At 60.1% G+C, this 19976-nt stretch overlaps 1 protein-coding gene across 1 annotated transcript; it reads left to right on the top strand.

Moving 5' to 3' along the window:
- Positions 1–2741: 2741 nt before the first annotated feature.
- On the top strand, positions 2742–15718 carry KIAA1755 (KIAA1755 ortholog). The gene is made up of 14 exons (XM_058036169.1): positions 2742–2859; positions 5460–5657; positions 6152–7439; positions 7548–7712; positions 8252–8375; positions 8675–8792; positions 9422–9508; positions 9593–9709; positions 10039–10137; positions 10379–10527; positions 11408–11546; positions 11816–11938; positions 12539–12730; positions 12810–15718. Exons 1-14 carry the CDS (start codon positions 2857–2859, stop codon positions 13794–13796), a joined length of 3789 nt encoding a protein of 1262 aa, XP_057892152.1. The 5' UTR covers positions 2742–2856; the 3' UTR covers positions 13797–15718.
- Positions 15719–19976: the final 4258 nt, after the last annotated feature.

Below are 19976 nucleotides of genomic sequence, written 5' to 3' on the forward strand. Positions count from 1 at the left end.
CGACTAAAATTACAGCTGAGGAACATGTAGGGGCTCCTCCACTGTTGTTTTCCCAGCTGCAGGCTCAGCATGACGCAGCCTCATCTGTTCTTGGAGCTGGGAGGGCTCTGGGCCAGCATGGGGTCACTGCTGACGCCAGCCCTGACCACTTCATCCAACACAGACAGTAGGGACACCCAGAGACCCCAGAGCTCACACACTCAGAGCCCCTTGGGGCACAGCCAGCAGCAATGTGAGCATGGCCCCTGGACTGGGGATGTGGGCAGGAGCCACCAGGATCCCACCAGCAGCCAGCCCCAGAGACCAGCCCTGATGCTGGGTTCATCATTCTCACCCTCCCTCCACCCCAGCATGCAGTGACAGCCCAGGGGACCCTTGGGACCAGCCCTGCACTCAGTGTGTCTCCCCCTGCCAAGGGCTGCATTCCCCCAGACAGGCGGGCTCCTCTCGCAGCACGCCAGCTTGTGACACAGACTGGGAGCCTCGTGGGAGACAAAAGGGGACACAGAGAGCCAAAGGGGTTGATTTTGCAGAAAAGTAAAAATAAAAATGCAAGAATGGTGACCTCGAGCAGAGCCTAGGGGGATCTGAATGGTGGCTCTGTGCCGGCAGAGGGGCAGGGCAAGAGGCCACATGCAGCCTGTCCCAGCAGCTGCTGAGGACAAACAGGACATGGAGAACAGGAGCAGCAGAGGAGGGTGAGCTCATGGGGTGAGGGGCCCCGGGGGCACCCGGGTGGCCCCCAGAAGCTCTGCCTTTTGCTGGACTTGTTCCCCAGCACCCTGACAGCCTTGCTGTCTGAGGCTGGCCAGAGGGCATGCTCTGGGAGAGGTGGGGATGCAAAGCTGGACCTGCTGGTGACCTCTGCAGGTTGTCCTGGCTGAGCACAGGTGGCAAGAGACACCTCAAGGTGCAGGTGGGGAGCTGCTGCTCTGGGCGCAGGGTGCTGGGGTCCCTCTGGGCTCAGCTCCACATCTGTCTCTTCCTGCTCCCCAGTACCACAGAGGAACCATTGTACTGGTCCAGGACACAGCCACACTGTCCTCCTCCCTGCCCTCAACGCCCTCTCCTGGCCCTACTATCCATTAAGAGATGCAAGAGCCACAGCTCTTGGGTCCATTTCAGAGGTGACCATGCAATTAGAAAAGGTCACAGCCTTGCGTTCACCTTCCCCTGCACTTAGAGGAACTATGAAAAACCTGAAGCCGCTGAGTGAACTAGCACAATTACAGGAGCAATTGGCTGCTGGTGGGGATGGGAAGCTGGTCCCAGCTGGCACTGGGGATGCTGCCCAGCTGGTCCCAGTTGGCACTGGGGATGCCGGCTTGGAGCCAAGGGCCAGTCCTGTGGTGGGCTCAGCTGGGCACCCCAGCCTGGTAGCCATGGCCAAGCCTCTGCCCACCCACAGGACCAGCACTCGTGATCCATACGGGCAGCGGGAGACTCTCAGCAGCTCCCAAGGAAATGGGAAGCAAACGCGAAGGCCTCGCTGGCGCCGTCCTCCCTCCCACACGCCAGCAGCCCAGCTGCACCTCCTCCCGTCTCGGCTTGTTTTCACAGCGTGTCCTTTGGCCGCTCGCTGATCCCTGGACAAATGTTCACTAGCGAGACAGCCCCGGCAGGCTGCAGCCCACGCCGAGGCCGTCCCACCCGCCCCGGTGCTCTCCCAGCCCCAGTGCCGGCCTTGAGCCCATTCCCACGAATGCAACAGTGGAAGTGATTGCAGCCTGAGCAAGGCGCAGAGAGGCTGAGAGTGCTGGGAGTTGTGCAGGGCTGGCAGAGCTGGTGATGCTGTGCCCACTGTGCATGGGGCTGGGAGAGCTGTGCCCAGCATGCCTGGGGTTGGGAGAAGTGTCTGTGCCCAGGACTGGCAGGGCTATGTGAAGCAGCATTTTGCCTTAGGAGAGAACAAATCTGTGGCTTTGGCTCTCATGCTGATTGTTTTTGTACAGTTCTGGTTGCTGAATCCCATGATCCTGCCCCTCAGTAGGTCCTTCCCATCCCTGGAACTGTTCAAAGTCTCAAGAGAGGCACTCACTGTCCTGATGCTGCGCTTTTGGGGCAACTCAGGAATGGGAACCGGGAGCCACGGGATCCATCCAGGACACCTACCACTGCCGAGGAATCACACTGACCCTGGGTGGGTTGGAAAAGAGGGGCACCCCCACACAAAACGCCTGTATGAGCACGTCTGCACACATGTACAAACACATGCGTACACACATGCACACGTATACACACATGCACATACAGCTCTGCGTGTCCCCGGTGTGTTCGAGAACCCTTCTCCTGCAGCTGCTCGGGGGGACGGCGGGGGCTGGGCGAGGACCCCCGGTACAGTCCCCTCCTGCACCCCTCGGGGTCTCTTTCTCCCTCTACTCCGACTCCATCCCATCCCATCCCGCCGGGGGCCGCCCCCCGCCCGCGGGAACACACGGGGACTGTGCCCGGGGGCCGCGGCTCGGGAGCGTGCGGGGGGCTCCGGCCGGCGGGCGCAGGAAAGCGGCCCCGCCGCCCCCCCGGCTCTGTCCGGGCCACCCCCGCCAGCCCTCTCCCTCCCCTCCCCCGCCCCGCCCCGCTCCCGCTTTCTTCGCCTTTTCTTTCTTTTCTTTCTTTTTGTTTTTTTTTTGTTTCTTCTTTTTTTCCCCCAGAAGAGGCGCGGCGGGCGGAGGGGGCCGGGGGGGCCGGGGCTGCCCGCCCCCGCCCGCGGCTCCGGAGGCGCCGGCGCCGGGAAGAGCCGCCGGCGGAACGGGGACCGGCCGGGAGCCCCGGGCCGGGAGAGCCTGCGAGGAGGAGGAGGAGGGACGGGACGGTCTGTGCCGCGGCCCCCGGCCCCTCTGCCACTTCCTGGGAAACATGGTAATCCCTGGGGTAATCCCTCTCCGTGCCGCTGCCCCTCCCCGTGGCTGCCGGGTGGGCACGGGGTGGGCAGCGGGAGCGACAGCACAGGGAGGTCGGGAGCGAAGGGGGAGGGAGGCGCAAAGGCAGAGGTGGGTGTGGAGGTGGGTGTCAGGGCAGAGGCGGGTGGGAAGGCAGAGACAGATGTGAAGGTGGAGGTTGGGTGTGCAAGGTTGGGAATCAGGTGTGTGCGGGGCTGCATCCTGCGAAGCTTAAACTTCCCTGCAAAGTTAGAGAGGGGCATGGCGTGCAGCGGCCGGGAGCTGCCGTGCCAGGGACGCTCGCAGGGCCGTGGGATCACTCCCACCGCGGCCGGCACGTGCCGTTGCCCCGGGCTCTGCCGAGCGCGGCCCCCGCTCTGGGCCGGGCCGAGCGCCTCCATCGTGCCCTGCCAAAGCTGGTGACAGCCAGAGGAATTGGTATTCAGGACTGCTCCCAGGCTCAAACCTCTCCTTCCTGAGCAGCGGGGAGAAAGGAGCTGGAGCTGAGTCACTCTGTGGCTTCGGGCATGGGTTAAACAACTTTACCACACCAAAATCCCAAAGCCCAGATCGTCTTGTTGATGTAAACCAGTTAAAAAATATGGGTATTTGGGGAGAAATATCAATCTCTATTTAACAGCGCTTTGGCTTATTAAAATGGAAATAGCTTTGCAAATGTAAATCTCCTTATGCTCCCTAATGCCTTTGTTCCAGCTCCCTCCCAGCGGGTGGAGGGGCTGCTTTTGGATTCCTATGGGCTCCTGGCTGGCCGGATGCAGCTTCGCCGACAAACTTGGAGCTGCTGCACCATGGTTACCCCAAAAAACCTCCCCCAGTGATGAAGTGCTTTGTAACACTCCATGAAAACATTTTTAGTCAGTAATTCCAGGCCAAAATATTCCCCAGCACAACTCAGGCTGTGTCTGGTGCCTCTATCAGTCCCTGGTTCTCTCCTGACACTGGCTCACGCTGTCCCTGCCACTGGATGAAGTCCTGGGTGATAAGGCAACAGGAAACAGCCTCAAATGGTGCCAGGGGAGGGTTAGACTGGATACTAGAGAAAAATTTCTTCACTGAATGAGTTGTCAAGCACTGGCATGGGCTGCCCAGGCAATGTGGGAGTCACTGTCCATGGGAGGATTAAAAAGACTGTTGGAGGCAAGGCAGGCAGTTCTGGCTCATCTCTCATGGCAGCATTCAGAGCTGGATGGATCCTCCTGCTGTTGTGGCTCCTCACCTCAGTGTTGGGATGGGGAGGAAAACCAGCTGGGTAGTGCTGGGCAAGGAGGTGGTGGGCATCTGGCATCTGGCTGGGTTCAGCACTGGGGACCAGGTGGCTGCACCAGAGCCCCACTGGAGCAAAATGGAATGGAGTGCTGGGCTTTGCCCTTCATCAGGGATTTTCCAGAGTAAGGTCTCCAGTCCATTCTAGGAACTGTACACAATAAGACAAAGCTTGAGGAGAAAGGTCCAAGGGCAGAAAGCCTGGACAGGAAACACAGTGGCAGATCAGGGCCCTGAGAAGGGACTGGCTTGCCTCCTCTTCTGCCCAGCTCTCTGGTTTCTCCTGTCAGGTGTAGGGGCAGGAGATTCCTGTGCCAAGACATGGGAAAAAAGTCAGAAATAATTAACCAGAGCATGACTGCAAAGTGCTTTAGCTAAAGCGCATTAAAACTAATTAAGCTGAATTAACCATGGCCCTTTTGTCTCTGTATGGGCTCCTGGACCAGGGATTAGCTGCCTGAAAGTAATGCTCACCTTGAGCTAATCCCACCAGACTTCCTGGGTGCTCTTACGGGAGCAGGACCTGTCTGCTTGGAGGATGCTCCTCTTCCCCACTCGCCTTGACATGTGTGCCAGACTCATCCTTGAGCTGCCAGGAGCGCAGCCCGGGCATCACAGGAGCTGTGGGATGGCTTTTGTCCATGTACCAGCCGTGCCACACAGCCTCCAGCTCCTGCAGCACTGAGAGAATGAACTGGGAACTGCTGGTCCACAGGCGGCACAGCCCCAGTGTCCTCACCCTGCTCTGGGGCAGTGTGGGAGGACGCAACACGGCGGAACACTTCCCAGAAAATACAGGAATAATTCTGAGTTTGGCGAATTCAGCAATGAGTCTGGACCAAAACACCCTATCCATCTTCAGATGTTTGTCCTTCCTCCCATCTGCTGCATTCCTGCAGCGAGCTGCGGAGCCCGGCGCAGCCCCACGATCTGTCTGGTCTGACTCCTCTCAACCCCTCGGCTGCTGCGGCTCCTCCGCCTCCTCATGGCTGGCGGCCGAGCAAGGCGGCTGCAGCCTCGGGGTTTATCCCAGGCTCCTTAACCACAGCCGGCCGCTGGGAACCGGACCCGCCCCGCCTGCGCCGTGCTTGCTGTGCTCCATCCCGGCTCCTCCCGTTTCCAGCCCAGGAGCGTTTGGAGCCCCTGAGCTCTGCAGCATTGCCAGTGTGGGCGTCCCAGGGCCCCGAGGGTGGCACAGCGCAGCGTGGGATGGTGGGCAGGGACAGCGGGTCAGGCGGAACGTGTCCCCGCTTCGGGGCCACTCTCCCACCAGCGACACTCGCGTCTCTCCCGCAGGATGCCGGGTCCCTGGATGCGGCGGTGCAAAGTGCTCTCCAGGCCCTCTACCCGCCCTTCGAAGCCACCGCTCCCACCGTCCTGGGCCAGGTGTTTCGGCTGCTGGAGACCAGCTACCAGGGGGATGGACTCTGCTGCCTGCTCCAGTTCCTCATCCCCACCAAGCGGCTCTTCGAGCGCCTGCGGCAGGCAGCCTGTGTAAGCCCCCGTGCCCCACGGGTGCCCCCGTGAGCCCCTCCTAGACACGGGGATTTGCCCCAAGAAGTTCTGCCTGCATGGGCACGCTGCCCTGTGGGCTTCCTCCCTGCATGTCCACTCCTGGTCCCATCCGCTCCCTGCAGAGGGGACCATGGCACACCCAGCTCCCTGGGATTTGTCCAGCATATGTGGTCTCTGCAATAAGGGCAGGGGGACTCTGAGGTCATCTTGTCTTGATCCTAGAGAGGCTTAAGCAGGGGTTTTCCCTCTGTAAGCACACGGGTAGACTCCACACTGTGGGAATAGCCATGGATCAGGGTGGGCTTGCAGGGCTGTGCTGCAGGGCCTTGGCTCAGGGACGTGCATTGGGTCACCAGGCTCTTTCATCTTAATCATGGGAGGCACGGGGCCGGGCAGCAAGAGCGTGTGGGGGTGGCTGGGAGGCACAGAGCTGGCAGGGCTCCCTCATGCACTGTGTTCTTCCTCCTTCCCAGGCTCCCTACTTTAACCGCATCTTTCTCCATGAAGGCTGGCCCTTGTGTCTGCACGAGAAGGTGGTTGTGCACCTCGCACCGCTCAACCCCCTCCTGCTGCGCCCCGGGGACTTCTACCTGCAAGCAGAGCCCTGTGAGGAGCACACAGCGCGTGTCACCATCAAGCACCTCTCGCTGGACCTGCGCTCCGTGGAGGAGACACCTGTCCCCGAGGCCACCCACGCTCTGCTCTTCACCAACGCATGGCTGGAGGAGGTGAACAATAGCTGGGCCGGAGCTCCCCTGCACACCTGCCTGGTGGCCACCGAGAACGGCGTCACCCCACTGCCATGGAGCCGGATTGCCACACCTGAGTTCACCGACAAGCCCGGGGCTGGAGCTGACAGTGTGCCCACTGGGACCTGGCATGAATCTGCTCCTGAGAGTGCACCTGGGACACTTGTGCTCCATGGCACAGTGAATGTCCCCACGCCCTACAGCAACGTTGTGGGCACCATCCCAGGCTGCAAGGCCACCTCTCGGAAGTCAAGCCAGGGACGATACCCAGGACTGATCAAGGTGGAGCAGGCAGGTCTACGGAAGAAGCCGGCCACGCTGCCTGTGCCCAGCCTCAGTGAAATCATCAGCCAGAACCTGGAGGGGGAGTATGTGGACCTGCTGGAGCAATCCCAGGAGGACTTGGACGTCCTGACCAGATCCCTGTTGCCCACCTGCCTTCCAGGGAGCATAAGGGCTGGCACTGATGAGATGCTCCCCTGGGCGAATGGGGGATCAGGAGCAGATTCTTGGCCCTGTGGGGGAGCACTGAGCTCAGAGGAGCGTCCCTGCAGCCCGTGCCTGGGGAGGGAGATAAGCCAAGAGCCAGAGTCACATGGGCCAAAGTGCCGCCAACGTGACTCCTACATGGCCGCGCTGCAGAACCCAGTGAGCTTTGGCTCTGGGCTGATGGCAGCCATCGTGGAGGAGCCCGGCAGCCCTGGCTCCGAGCTGCCCCCCGGCACCCCCCGTGAGACCCCCCCACAGCACAGGAAGGGGGCAGGCAGCCCCATGCTCCTCACCCGCCAGTCCCGCCGAGCGGCTCCTGCGGTGCCGGAGCGAGGGGGGTCGGTGCAGCGGGGCAGCCCCCGGGGCCCCCCAGGCTCCAGCCACAAGTTCTCCTTCCTGAAGGGCACGCGGCTCGGGGCAGCCCCTGAGGATGAAAAAACCAGCAGCCAGCACGAGGGGGCCTGGAAGAAGATGTCGGCCATCTACTCGCCCAGGATGGGCAGAGCCAAGGCAGCAGGGAAAGGTACCATCCTGTGGGGCTGCAGCACCTGACCAGGCTCTGCTGAGGCTTTGTTATTCCTCTGCTTCGCTGAGTGTCACCAGCTTCCCTCTCCTCTATCCCTGTGCACAGGTACGAATGCAGCCACTGCTGCTCCTGTGGAGGAACGGTCTCTGGAAAGTTCCAGCTGCAAGAATGGTCCCTCTGTGCCCAGCACTGGCCCTGCTGGTCGGGAGCCTCCAGCCTGGCAGGACCTGCACGCTGGGCTGCTGCGCTCAGGCATCATCTGCCTGCCAGGTACTGCTGGCACCATGAGCCTGGGGAATGGGAGGGAGAGGCCTCTGGATGGAAACTCAGGCTGCTGGAGAGAGTGTTTTGCAGGAAGGTTTCAGGGCTTTGCTGGAGGCCAGAAATACTCCAAGCAGAAATTTTTTTTTCAGCTGGGCAAAAACATTAAAAGCATAAATGCAGGCAGCCTTTGCAGAGCAGCTGCCCTGGTCCCAGCCGCCCCAAGCCCTCCCACACCATTCCTCTCCAGTGAAGCTGTTCAGCTTTAGCTGCCAAACACTAAACATTTGGCTCCTTCTTTTTCCCAAGAACCAAAAAGCATTAACAAAACCCATCTTCTTCTCAGGAAAAACGTCCCCAGCAGCTCTGGAATTCCAGACATTCATGCCATGAGCCCCCCTGTACTGGCTCTCCCCCTCCCAAAGATCCAGAGGGGCTGCGCCATGGCAGGCTGAGCTGAGGCAGCACTGATGGTTACCCCAGCCCATTGTGGGGTGCTCAGGTCTGGCAGGTGGCTGCCAGAGGAGTCACTCACCCTTTCTCCACAGGGAGCTCGGACAGGCTGGGCAGGGCCCTCCTCCTGGTGACCACCAGTGGCAGTGCCTGGCGGGCTGCGTGGTGCTCAGCTGCCGAGCTGGCAAGGCTCATCCTCTGCCTCTGCTCCCTCCCCAGGTAAGAGCCAGCAGGACCTGCCAGGGACCCTCAGCTGCTGCCTGGCTCAGGGCTCCCAGGCCAAGCTGGGATGGACACCCAGCATCCCACACACTCTGGTTTGGGCACATCCCCGAGGTGCCTGGACCATGCCCCTGCCAGAGGCACATGCTCTGAGCCCTTGGCAGCGACATCCCACAGGCATGAGGCCACTGCCTGTGGGTTCCTGCCTGCCTGGGGGTGCAGAATGTGGGAGGGGGCTTCGAGAGGGCCCTGCCCCAGGGAAGGACCCCCACTCCTGCTGTGTTTCCCCTCGGTAGGCAAGAAGTGAAGAATGGTGAGAGGCGAGAAGCGAAGGATGCTGGGCTGACGGTTGTGGTGGATGCCCGGAAGCAGCCGCCCGCTCCCGTCCTGTTCTCAGCCCTCCGCTCCGTCCAGGTATGCCAGGCTCTGTGTGCCTGTGCCATAGGCATGCCAGGGCTGTCCCTGTCTGGGAGGGAGTGCTGCCTCCCTTTGGGGGTCCCTCAGAGCCTCCCCTGTGCCTGCTCTCCATGCAATCCCCAAAGGTCCCTTCTGAGCCCTGCCATCACCCAGCAGGCATCACCAAGAGCCCTCCAGCATCCTGATCTGTGAATTCACCAAGAAATGGGCTCTGCAGTAACAATCCACTGTCGTGGCTGAGTCCTTGTGCCAGTGCCCAGGTAGTGCCACAGGAGTGCCCTGTGCTGTCCAGGGGCTATGGGGTCCCCCCTGCCGCAGCCTTTGTATGCCCAATAAAACCCACACTGGCCCAGATGCTCATCACTTGGAGAAGTGTCACTGGTGTCAGAGAAGGGGCTCACTCATGAGACTCTTCCCATGGTCCTTTGCCAGGGAGGCAAGATGGCAAGGACAACAACATGGCCTGAGGGACATGTTTCCATCTCCCACACCAGTGAGAGTGGGAGCCTTTTCCTTTGCAATGAGCTCACCAGCCTCAGCTGATCCAGGAAAGTCCCACACTGCCATGGGTGACCTGAGGGCTTTGTGTGGGGTTTGCCCTGGTCATTCTCCCCTGCCTCCCACAGAGTGTGTCTCCAGGCTGCATTCACAGCTTGCTGCTCCTGGCTGAGAAGGAGCTGGCCTCCCACCGTGAGAAGCTGTCTGGGGTGCAGGTGAGCCTGTCCCTGTCCCCTGAGCTGGTGCAATAGGGGGTTATTTCCTGCTCCAGGCAGCCTTACAAGCCCTGTGCCCTGCAGGTGGAGATCCTGACATCGCTGAAGGCTCTGGGCCGCCACGTCGACAGCTCCCAGCTGCCCCCAGAGCTGGACGGTGCCTTCCCCTACTGCCACGGCGAGTGGGTTCAATTCTTCCAGGTGTCTGTTACCACGCCATGAGCCATTGCCTCACCTCCCCCGTGTCCCTCTGTCCCCACTGCGTCTTATGTGTCCCACACACATCCCTGGAAAAGCAACAGGGAGGGCTGGGAGAGGGGAATGAACAGGAGAGCTCTGAGCACAGGAGGGTCAAGCTCCTTCCTATGTGCTCCTGCCTGCAGCTGCCCATCCACCTCCTCACTCCCTTCCTCATCAGCTTTAACCCAGTGCCTCACAGTATTTCCTGCTCTGTCCTGGCACTTCTCCTCCTCCTCCTGCTCCTCATGGGCAGGCTGCCCCCACTGACCCACATTGTGTGTCCCCCACAGAAGCTGCAGCCCTTCACAGCCAGCCTGAGGCGGGCATCGGAGCTGCTGCAGCACTGCATCCAGGAGCTGCGGAACAACAACGCACTGGCTGGGACACAGGTAATGGGTGGCAGCACCACAGGTTGGGGACATTCCCAATGTGCCCATCTGCAGTGCAGCCACAGCAACATTTCCCTCCAGTTCCCCAAAACTTGGCATAACCACTCCCAGACTGGCTGCTCCTGGCCGCGGGGCTGCTCCCTGTCCCCTCTGTCCTGCCTGGGGAGCAGCCCCTGTGCTGGCTGAGACGGCGGGTGAGGCCCCAGGTGAGACACTTGTCTGACCCTCCCCTCCTCCACAGGATGCGGCTGCAGGCATCAGGAGGCACCAGGAGCTGATGCAGAAGGTGCTGAGTGACGCTCAGCTGGGGCGCGTGCAGCGCGAGGGGGGGTTCCTGCTGGCCCGGCTGCGCAGGGAGGCCGCCCGCCTCTGTGCTTCTGATCACGTCAGGTAGGATGGGACAGTTCCACTGCCAGGGGGTGCCAATGCCAGGGACCCTGCTCCTGCTGGCCGGCACAGCCACCTCCCCATGGACAGCCCGGTCCCCGTGAGCCCAAGCTATCACCATGATCAATCCTGCTCTGGAAGCATGGACCACATGTCTGGGACAGCCCATTGCAGGAGTCCCCTCATCCTCACTGGTGCCAGATCCCTGAGAGGGTCTCCTGCCCCAGGCCAGGCCAGATCTGTCACTGTGCAATGCCGGCAGCAGTGCCTTGGGCTGGGCTCGGGAGAAGCCACTAGATGGGGCCAAGTCCCGGCCGTGCCGCGCCCGGCCAGCTGTGCTGTGCTCCTCTGGCCATGCCGTGATCGTCCGGTGATGTGCACTTGTCTGGCCGTGCCACACTCATCCGGTGATGTCACAATCTGGCCATGCATGGCTCCTCTGACCATGCTGTAGTCATCCAGTAATGTCACCCCACCTGGACGCGCCTTACTCACCAGTGATGCCGTAATCTGGCCGTGCTGATGCTCCTCCAGCCATGCTGTAACTGGGCCATTCCACACTCACCCGGTGATGTCGCTGTCGGCCGGGAATGCTGCAGCCATCTGGTGATACCGCACTGCTCCAGTCACACCATGCTGCCCCATGGTCATGCATTGAGGCAGCGCTGATCCACTGCTCCCTCCTGCTCCCTTCTCTCCCTGTACTGATACACGGGGCTTTCCCATCCCGTGCTCCTTGCTATCCATTTGCTCCATGGGTTGGGAAGATGTCCAGGTGCTTGCAAGGCTAGGGTCAGGAGCTGGGCAAGAGACCTGCTCCCCTCCACTTTGTGCTCACCTGGCAGTGCCTGGCACTGATGGCCTCCCTCCTCCCAACCCCTAGGAGTGGTATAGAGTTGGCTGAGGGCCTGTACAGTCAGTTGGAGGAAGAACTTCACAGCCTTGTGTCCCAGTCCAACAGCTGCCTGGCGCGCCTGCATTTCCTCCGCAAGGTCCGGGAGCTCGAGGCTCAGTTTGGCAAGGTGAGCTGGGTGTCCCTGGCGTGCCACAAGTTGAATTGCCCTCTGTGGTGTTCCATGGTTGAGTGTTTTGCTTATGTTTCCTTTATTTCTGATGATGATAGAAGCCTGGAGAATGGCAGGATCGCCTGAGGTTTGATTTTCATTACGGGCGACTGTGTGTGACTGAGCCTGGGCTGGGATGCTGGGCTGGGGCAGGAAGGGGAGGTGCTGTGGACATGCTGCTACTGCCATGGCTGATCCCTCCTGATCCCTGTTCTGCTCTCTCACAGCTGGGGTCCTGGCTGGATGGGGAGGCAGCAGCTCGGCTGCAGGAGATGGGCACCGAGGACTGGAGTCCCGACAGCTGCCAGGGCACCACCGAGCACTTCAAGGAGTTCCTCACCCAGGCCACAGTATGTCTGCAAGGGCTTTACTGTAACAGACACCCCCTGTGTTTGGAAAGAGGCTTCTGGGCAGAACTGAGTGTCCCTGATCTATTGAGTCACACAGCATTTGCACACTCAACAGTTGGGGCCTGTTGAGTCCCCAGCATTGTGGGGACTCTGGGCAGTCCTGCTCCTGTGAGGGGGTGGCTGCACTGTTCCTCAATGTGTGCTGGGCTGGGACTGCTGTCCCCAGCCCCTGCTGCACTCCATCCTTTTTCCTACAAAGCCTGGGCATCCATCAGACAACAAATAACGTTATGATGAGGATCTTCTGGTTCCCCTGGATGTGTAGGCCCTTTAGTCACACGCACTGCCGGGAGGGTGAGGCATGGTGACCCCACTCGGGACAGGAGGTCCATTGGGTGCATTTTAAACCAGGCCAGGGCAGAGCAGAGATTTGGAGAATCCCATTGCTTTGTTAGTTCTCACTTGCCCAGAAGTGTTTCCCATCCAGCTGTAATGGTGATGGTTGGGCTAATGGCAATGCCAAGTGCTACCTGCAGTGCACGTACCCCAGGTCAGCACCATTCCCAAGTGTGGAGCTGTTCCTTCCTCCTGTCCCTCCAGGCTCGGTACCAGCATGGCCTGACCCTGTGCCAGGAGGCAGCTAAGGTCCGAGGCAGGATGTTCCCTGAGGCAGATGCCCTCCAAGTGTCTGCAGCCCTTTTCCAGTCAAAGCTGATGAGCTTCTCCCAGCAGCTGGAGCGGCGGCAGGCAGAACAGGAGCTGCTGCAGGAGCTCGTCCGGTTCTCCAACAAGGTGAGTGCAGGGGATCTCCCCCTGCAGGACGTGGTGCTGCTGGTGGCCACGAAAGCAGCCACTGTCACCTCTTTTGCAGGTGGCAGGGCTGAAGCTGGACTGCCGGCAGTGCTCAGCCCGGGCGCAGCGCGGGGAGGGCCAGGCACTGCGCTGCCTCCAGAGATCCTTCCAGAAGCTCTCGGTGGAGTTCGCCCTGGAGAAGCTGAAGGAGATGAAGGCTCAGGTGCGCAGGATGCAGAGCAGCCAAGGGTTGGCAGCCTGGACAGAGGCACAGCACAAGTACCAGGAGACCCGGCAGATCCTGGAGGAGATGCTGGCAGAACTGCAGGAGGCCTGGGGAGCACAAGCTGACGGGCAGGGAGACTCCTCCAGCCCCCCCAGCCCAGGCTCTGCAGCTCCTCACATGGAAGTCCCAGTGTGCAGAGCAGCCCCCAGCCCCGAGCCAGCAGTGCTGGGGGGCAGGGGGTTGGCAGAGCAGCCAGAGACCAGCACTGAGGGGCCAGGACAGCCCCAGGGGCCAGGACAGTCCCAGCCCAGCACCACTCCTGCCTCCACGCTGGGTGTGGAGCAGAGCTCTCTGCAGCCCCACTGCCAGCTGGAGCCTCAGGATGCCCACAGCTCTCACCACCACGTCTCTGCTGACACCCCCCATCCCAAAGCCAAGAGCAAATCCAGCCTGGGAGCGACAGGACACCTGACCCAGGAGCGCAGCCAGCCCCGTCGGAGGCGTCCCGTCACCCTGCCTCCCTGGACACGCTTCCCAGGAGCTGACCCACCGTGTCCTACTGCCGTGCCCCAGGGGACTGCCTCAGATCCCAGCACAGCTGGTGCACCAGCAGGACCACAGGCAGAAGCTGCCCAGTACTTCCAGATTTCCAGCCAGAGCAGTTTCTCCTCTGAAGACTCAGATTCACAGAACTCCATGGAAGAAGCCCCAGCAGCAAGCCTGGCTTTGCCTGGGGACCTCCAGAGTCCCAGACCACCCTGCCCATCTGAAAAGGGCCACCAGATCATTTACCTGGAGAACCACCACAATGAAAGTTCAGCTAAAGCAAATGCCAAGTAACCAGTTCCTCCAGTTGGGGCTGTTTCTGTCCAGCTGCATAAGTTTTGATCACAGACTGGATGAGACTTCCCATGCTCAGAGGTGGGATGCTGGAACTTCTTACCCCACCCTCGGTCCCAGAATCTTTGGTTCCCTGTTCTTAGTGTTCTACCTGCCATGGATCAGCAGTAATTCCATCACCAGCTCACAGGGCTCATTCACAATCTACCAGATGTGTAGCAATCCTCCCATGGAGTGCCTTTATCCCTACCAGTGCCAGCCTTGTCTCAGGCAGTGGGGAGGGTTCCCACATTAGAAGCTGTGCCTTGAGCATCCCAGGGGAGCGCAGACCTGTGAGATGTTCCTGTCACTCATTGTGCTCCCTGCTCCACTGGATGATTTTACCATCCCTGTGCTGCTGCTGCAGCCCTGGCTGAGCCCCAGCAGTGGGCCCTGGGTTTGTGTGTGCTCATTAACACAGGACTAACTCCATTAACATTAATAAACCTGAAGAGAAGCACCTGGATGGTCCTCATGGAGGAGAATGAGAAGTTGTGTCCCACCGAGAGCCAGCTGCTGGGGCTCCAGGTTCCAACTGCTCCCACCACCCCAGCACAGTGCCCACAGGCACCTGGTGCCACCAAGAATGCCCCCCGTGCCCCTGCATGGGCTGTGCCCACAGCCTGGCTCTGCTACTTGCTGCCAGCACCTTGGCCCTGCTCAAAGGACCCTTTTGTAAGGGTTAAGTGCCTCAGTCTCCTGTTCTCCCTCCCAGTACACGAGCGCAGTGGTGTCATCCTGCCCAGCCTCCCCACTCTGTTTTGGGAACGCGCTGTCCCGAAGCCTTTGGGACCCGTTTGCTCTGGGTGCGACCCTGCCGATCCCAGCCCAAGGCAGCCCGAGGTCCCCAGAGACCCCGTCCCCGCAGGCACATCCCTGCTCTGCCCGTTGGGGCAGCCGGGAGGGGGTGATGGCAGGCGGGACCCCGGCTGGCGGGGCCGCCCCCCTGGGCAGCCACAGCATGAGCTAATCAAGAGACATCAGAGGAGAAGCGATCTCTGCCTTGGAGGCCGTTCCAGAAAAACGCCCTCCTCCTCCTCCTCCTCCTCCTCCCAGCGCAGCACGGGCACGGCTCGCACCCTGCGGGATGCTGCAAAGGGCACTGGCCCATCCCAGTCTGGCCGAGCATCACTCATACCCCCCTCAGCCTTGTTTTTGCCAGATCCCGGAGCCAAGCCCCGCTGAGCTCCCCACGGCCCCAGCTGTCCTCCTGTCTGGGTCATTACTGACAGGACCGAGCCCGGCCCTGCCCTGTCTCAGCACCTCTGCCTGGCACCGCTCCTGGCCCTACACAATTGTCTGCTCTTTTCTTGCCCCTACGATTCTTTTAGACTCCATCTTCCCCAGCTCAACACGGATTTCCCTACTGACAATTCTGTCCCTGCTCCGCTGAAATCCTGGTCACCGACTCCATCCCATTCCTTCTGGTTGGAAAGTCATCCTAGAGAACCTGGACAGGTCTGCACAGCCTGTCCTGTGGAGCCTAGAGTTCGTTCCATTCTCCAATAATGCCACATCCTGAATGGCACCAAGGTCCCTGAGCCAGGACATTTCTACCTCTCCCTGGTATGTCCCTGCTCCCCATCCCTGTGCCCTACAGCTGGGTGTGCCCATGTGGCCAATGCAAGCTGTGCCCACCTGGATGGGACCCAGATCACTTCCAGAGCCAAAAAACCTTTTCCCCTCCAGCATCATTCCAAGCCAAGACTGGCAGTTCCCTTGCTCAATTTTCCACCCTATTGAGAGCTGATCTGCTGTATCCCCCCCCTTTACAGGTTTTAGGTTGGAGAAATAGCACTTTCCAGTGAAAAGGATAGTCATTTTTCAAACCGGATGGAATTATGATTCTTCTGAATAAAGCAAACAATGACTTTCCTGTTGCTTTCTTTTCCCATAAGTAAAATAATAAAAAAAAAGGCTATTATGCAAATTCTGAGTTTAACTGATAACAAAAAAGGGAATTTCTGGCCTGTGACTGGAGGGTGAATCGTTTCCCTGGAAAGGTTCTGTGCACTCAAGAGCTGTCAGCCCCCACAGCTGGATGGGCATACCCAGATCCCTCCTTCCCTCCTACCAAAATGTGTTTTGCAACATTCTGGCAAAAATTTTATCTCTGCTGATCCTTCAGCACATGATTTATGACTCCCCAGTTTGACCAATTAAGCCATAACCTTTCCAGAAAGGCAAGTACAGGAGTTAATCAATGTCTCCTTTCCCTCGTGAAATGGCAAAATCATTTGTCAGGGGCTGGCAGGGATCCAGCAGTGTGGGCTGGTCGGGGTCTGGCAGTGCCAGGGTGCAGAGCACCCTCCAACCTTGGAGGGAAACTCCCACAAAATCCCAGGAAATGCTTTTTTCCAAAGGAAAAAAGGTCGAAAATGTTGGGTGCAGCAGATGACAAAGCCAGCTCAGAGAGGTGGAGGGCCCATGGATCAGGCACAGATCCCAGCCCCAGGGAATGACCTTCTCTTGCCCATGGCAGTTCCTGGGTCAGCCATTCCCCCTCAGAGCAGACACTGCGTGGGTTGGCACCGAGCAGGGAGCTCTGACCACAAACCACCACAGCACTCTTCTTCTTCCTCCTTCTCCTCCTCCTCACCACCAGATTCCCATCAAGCTCTGCCCTACAAACTGCAGGGGCTGCAGGGTCAATGGTTCAATTGCGACAAGACAGAGCAAAGAGGAAAAAGAGAAGAAGAAGAGCAAGAGGCACTGGGGTTCCCGCACTCCCAGCCATTGCCACACTTGTGCCCTGTCCCAGGCAAGGAGGAAGTGTGGGAAATGGGTGACAAGGCAGAGATACAGTGACAACAGCATGAGGGAAAATTCAGAGCCACCCACATGGGCCCCCCAGCAGTTCTGGTGGCAGCAGAGCCACCACAGAGCCATTCCTGTCCTGGCAGCCCCTGAACTGCGGTTCAGCCACAAACAGCCACAGGAGTTCAGAGGCACAAGTTGGGGGCTTGGTCTGTGCCACAGTGGGAACTGTCTTGCCTGGATTTGTCCTCCTGGGTGACAGCCAGGGCAGTGGGTCTGGTTTCAGCAGGTGAACACAGAGGCAGCTCTGGATAATCACAGAGGCAGCTGAGCTGTGGGACAAGGACACCAGCTCAGTCCTGGCTTTGGGACATGGCTGCAAGCACAGGTATCCCAGAGAAGCTTCATTGTCTCCAAGTGCCCGCTGTGGCAGAGCAAAAAGAGGTCTTGCCTGTCACTGAGCTGGGGTTGCTGGTGCTCTGGGGAGCTGCAGGATAGCCATAAGAAGTGGAAAACCAGAGAAACCAGTGATACCAGAGGAAAACAGGAAGGGTGAGGGGTAACGCCAAAGGGTAGAGCTCCAAGGGCTGGACGTAACTCAATCTGATCTGAGCTGGCCAGGGAAAGGCATTCCAAAATCCCAGCTGTGCTGCATCCCGAGGGATGGATGGAAAATGCCTTGGCCAGTGCTTGCTCAGGCCCTGCAGACACCCACCCTGGGCAGATGATGACAGCACGCAGGTGACCTGCATGGGGGACACACACGGCTCATGGCTTAGCCCTGGGGGAACCACCCAGCTTCAGGCATTAAATCCGGATGTGTGAACTCACCCAGGAGCACAAACACTCCATGCACCATCTGGGGAGCACAGACCCTTCTTGTTTCCCCCTGCAGACCCGTTGGAGCCTGCAAGCTATGAAAGTGGTGAGGGATTACCGGGGAGCGGTGCCCTGGGGGAACAGAGGCCCTGGGGAGGGAGGGCTGGGGGGGTTCCAACAAACTGCTGGGAAATGACAGCCAGAGGCTGGAATTCAGTTTGCACCAGGTACGGCCAGATCGCTTTGCAAAACACTGTGTTTGGCTCATGACTGTCCTGGCGGTGGAGGTGAGCCCATCCTGCAGCACTGCAGCCCACCCTGGAGTGCTGGGGGACCCTGCCACAGTGGGACCGGCCTTGTGGCCATCCTGGGGCCACCAGCCAGGAAAGGTTTGGCACAGATGGAGAATCTCCCCTGCATGCATTGCTGCTGTCCAACACAGGACCCACCTCCCAGGGGCCTGCTTGGGACCTCGCCAGGGAAGCCCCCACCTTTCCTGCCCCACCGTGCTTGCAGACAGACCAAATAAACCCGGAGACTTTCGGGTTCAAATAAAAACACAGACTCCGCCTATAAACAAAGACAGTTACATAATTAATTCCTCCTGAGCCCCCCAGGAGCGGGAGGGGGTGCCTTGCACCAGGACTCCCCAGAGAAGCTGGTTATCAGCTGCTGGCCGGTCCCTCCAGGCCATGCTGCTTCAATCTCCGCATTTTTCGGGAACAGCCTCTGGCTCAGCCCGCGCCGTGAGCCGGAGCCAGAGCCCCGGGCTGGTCCGGCAGCCCCGCACATCCCTCCCGGTGCCCCGGGAGCGCCGCCGCTCCACGGCCGCATCTGCCCTGCGGCTGCCGCACCGGAGCGCACCGCGCCCGCCAGGGGGGCAGGTGCAAAAGCAATCTGCTTTTCCTTAAAAAGCCACTTCTCCTCCCAAAAGAAAGGCTGCAGTGCTTGGGCTGGCACAGCTAGGAACAAGCCCCCCTTTATGCCGGCTCTAACCCCACCTCCTCGGGAGCCCCGCGCTCGTCCTGCTCAGCCCTGGCCCAGCGCCAGAGCCGCCTGTGGCAGCCAGAGCCCCGAGGGAAGCGTGATGCCACCACCAACCCCGTCCTCCCTCGCCCCAGCCTGCATGCCCGTATGGACCCTCGGCTGCAGCTGCTGCCGAGCCCCTTGGCTCTGCCCACCGCGAACGGAGCAGCTGCAGGACTTTCACCCCAGCTTTGGGAAGTCCTTTCACCCCAGCTTTGGGAGGTCCTTTCACCCCAGCTTTGGGAAGTCCTTTCACCCCAGCTTTGGGAAGTACTTTCCCATGCTCACGGATCAGGGGTGTGAGAGAGGTGGTCGCTGCATCCTGCATGCCAGGATGCCCACACAGCCCCCAGAGCTCCCCGCTAGCCCTGTCACTGTGGACATAAATCTCTTTTTGTCCTGAAGTCGCATCCCTGCAGGGTCCCCTCACAGACCCTCACCCCGGGACGATGCCGGGCACCCCACACAGGTGTCCCGGCTGCAGGAGCAGCGGCTGTGCTGGGGCTGAGTTTGGGGAATACCCGGGGCGGGAGGCAGCGAGGAGATGGGCAGAGCTCCTGAAGTCGGTTGACGACTTAACAGGGCGACTCAGAGCAGACACTGCCCCTTTTCAGGGGTTGTTTATCTGCCTGCACAAGGGACTGAGTCAGGATGTGCGGGCACTGGAGGGGCTGCAGCCGCCCCGGCACACACCCAGCAGAGCAAACAGCGGCTCTGTGTGTGCAGGACACACGGCAGGCACCGGCACTGCAGGCACCGGCGCGCTTTGAAGCAGCTCCAGGAGAGGGGCGGGGGCGACGAGAGTCGCAATCCTGCACTGAGGGGTTGCAAATGAGGGGTTATTCCGGGCTTCAGCAGTGCAAACACCCTCTTAATGCAACCCTGTCTTAGTAAGAAGAGTAAAAATAACAGTCCAGCAGTGTGGCTGGACTACCATGGGCGGCATTTTCCAGTGCCTGGGCAGACGGATGCCTCCGCAGTACAAGGTGGTGAGTGAAGTGGGCACTAAAGCTGCAAACAAGGGAGGTTTCCTCTTGGCGAGGTGCTGGGACCGAGCCCAGAGCTGCCTGGATATCCCCTGAGGGACAGTCCTGACTGGACACAGCCCCAGGGGACAGCCAGGCTTTTGTCTCCTGCCACTTCTGCCCGAGGTGCCAGAGCAGGGACAGGTACTGTGAGGGGTTCCCACTCTGTGCTTGTCAGGAAACCAGACAGAAGATAATCCCATCCTTGCCCAGCACCAGACACCCCAGCTTGCCAGTCCCACACATCCCACACACCCTACACCCCTCACGGCACAAACTGCTCGTGCTTCCAAGCCGAGTGAGACATGGCTGCTTGCAATCCCTGCCCTGCCGGCGGTGCTCTGCTGGCTGTTTGTCGCACATTAACTCAAGTGTGCACCTCCGCTGCAGAGTGCAGCCAGAGTTCACCCTGGTGCAGGAGGAGGAGCGGGCTTGTGCAGGCACAGCCGAACCCAGCAGCGCCAGCCCTGACACACTGGCACTCACCAGCACCAGGGGCAGAGATTCCTGTGCC

The sequence above is a fragment of the Melospiza georgiana genome, chromosome 17 (assembly GCF_028018845.1).
Source record: "Melospiza georgiana isolate bMelGeo1 chromosome 17, bMelGeo1.pri, whole genome shotgun sequence".
Taxonomy (NCBI): Eukaryota; Metazoa; Chordata; class Aves; order Passeriformes; family Passerellidae; genus Melospiza; species Melospiza georgiana.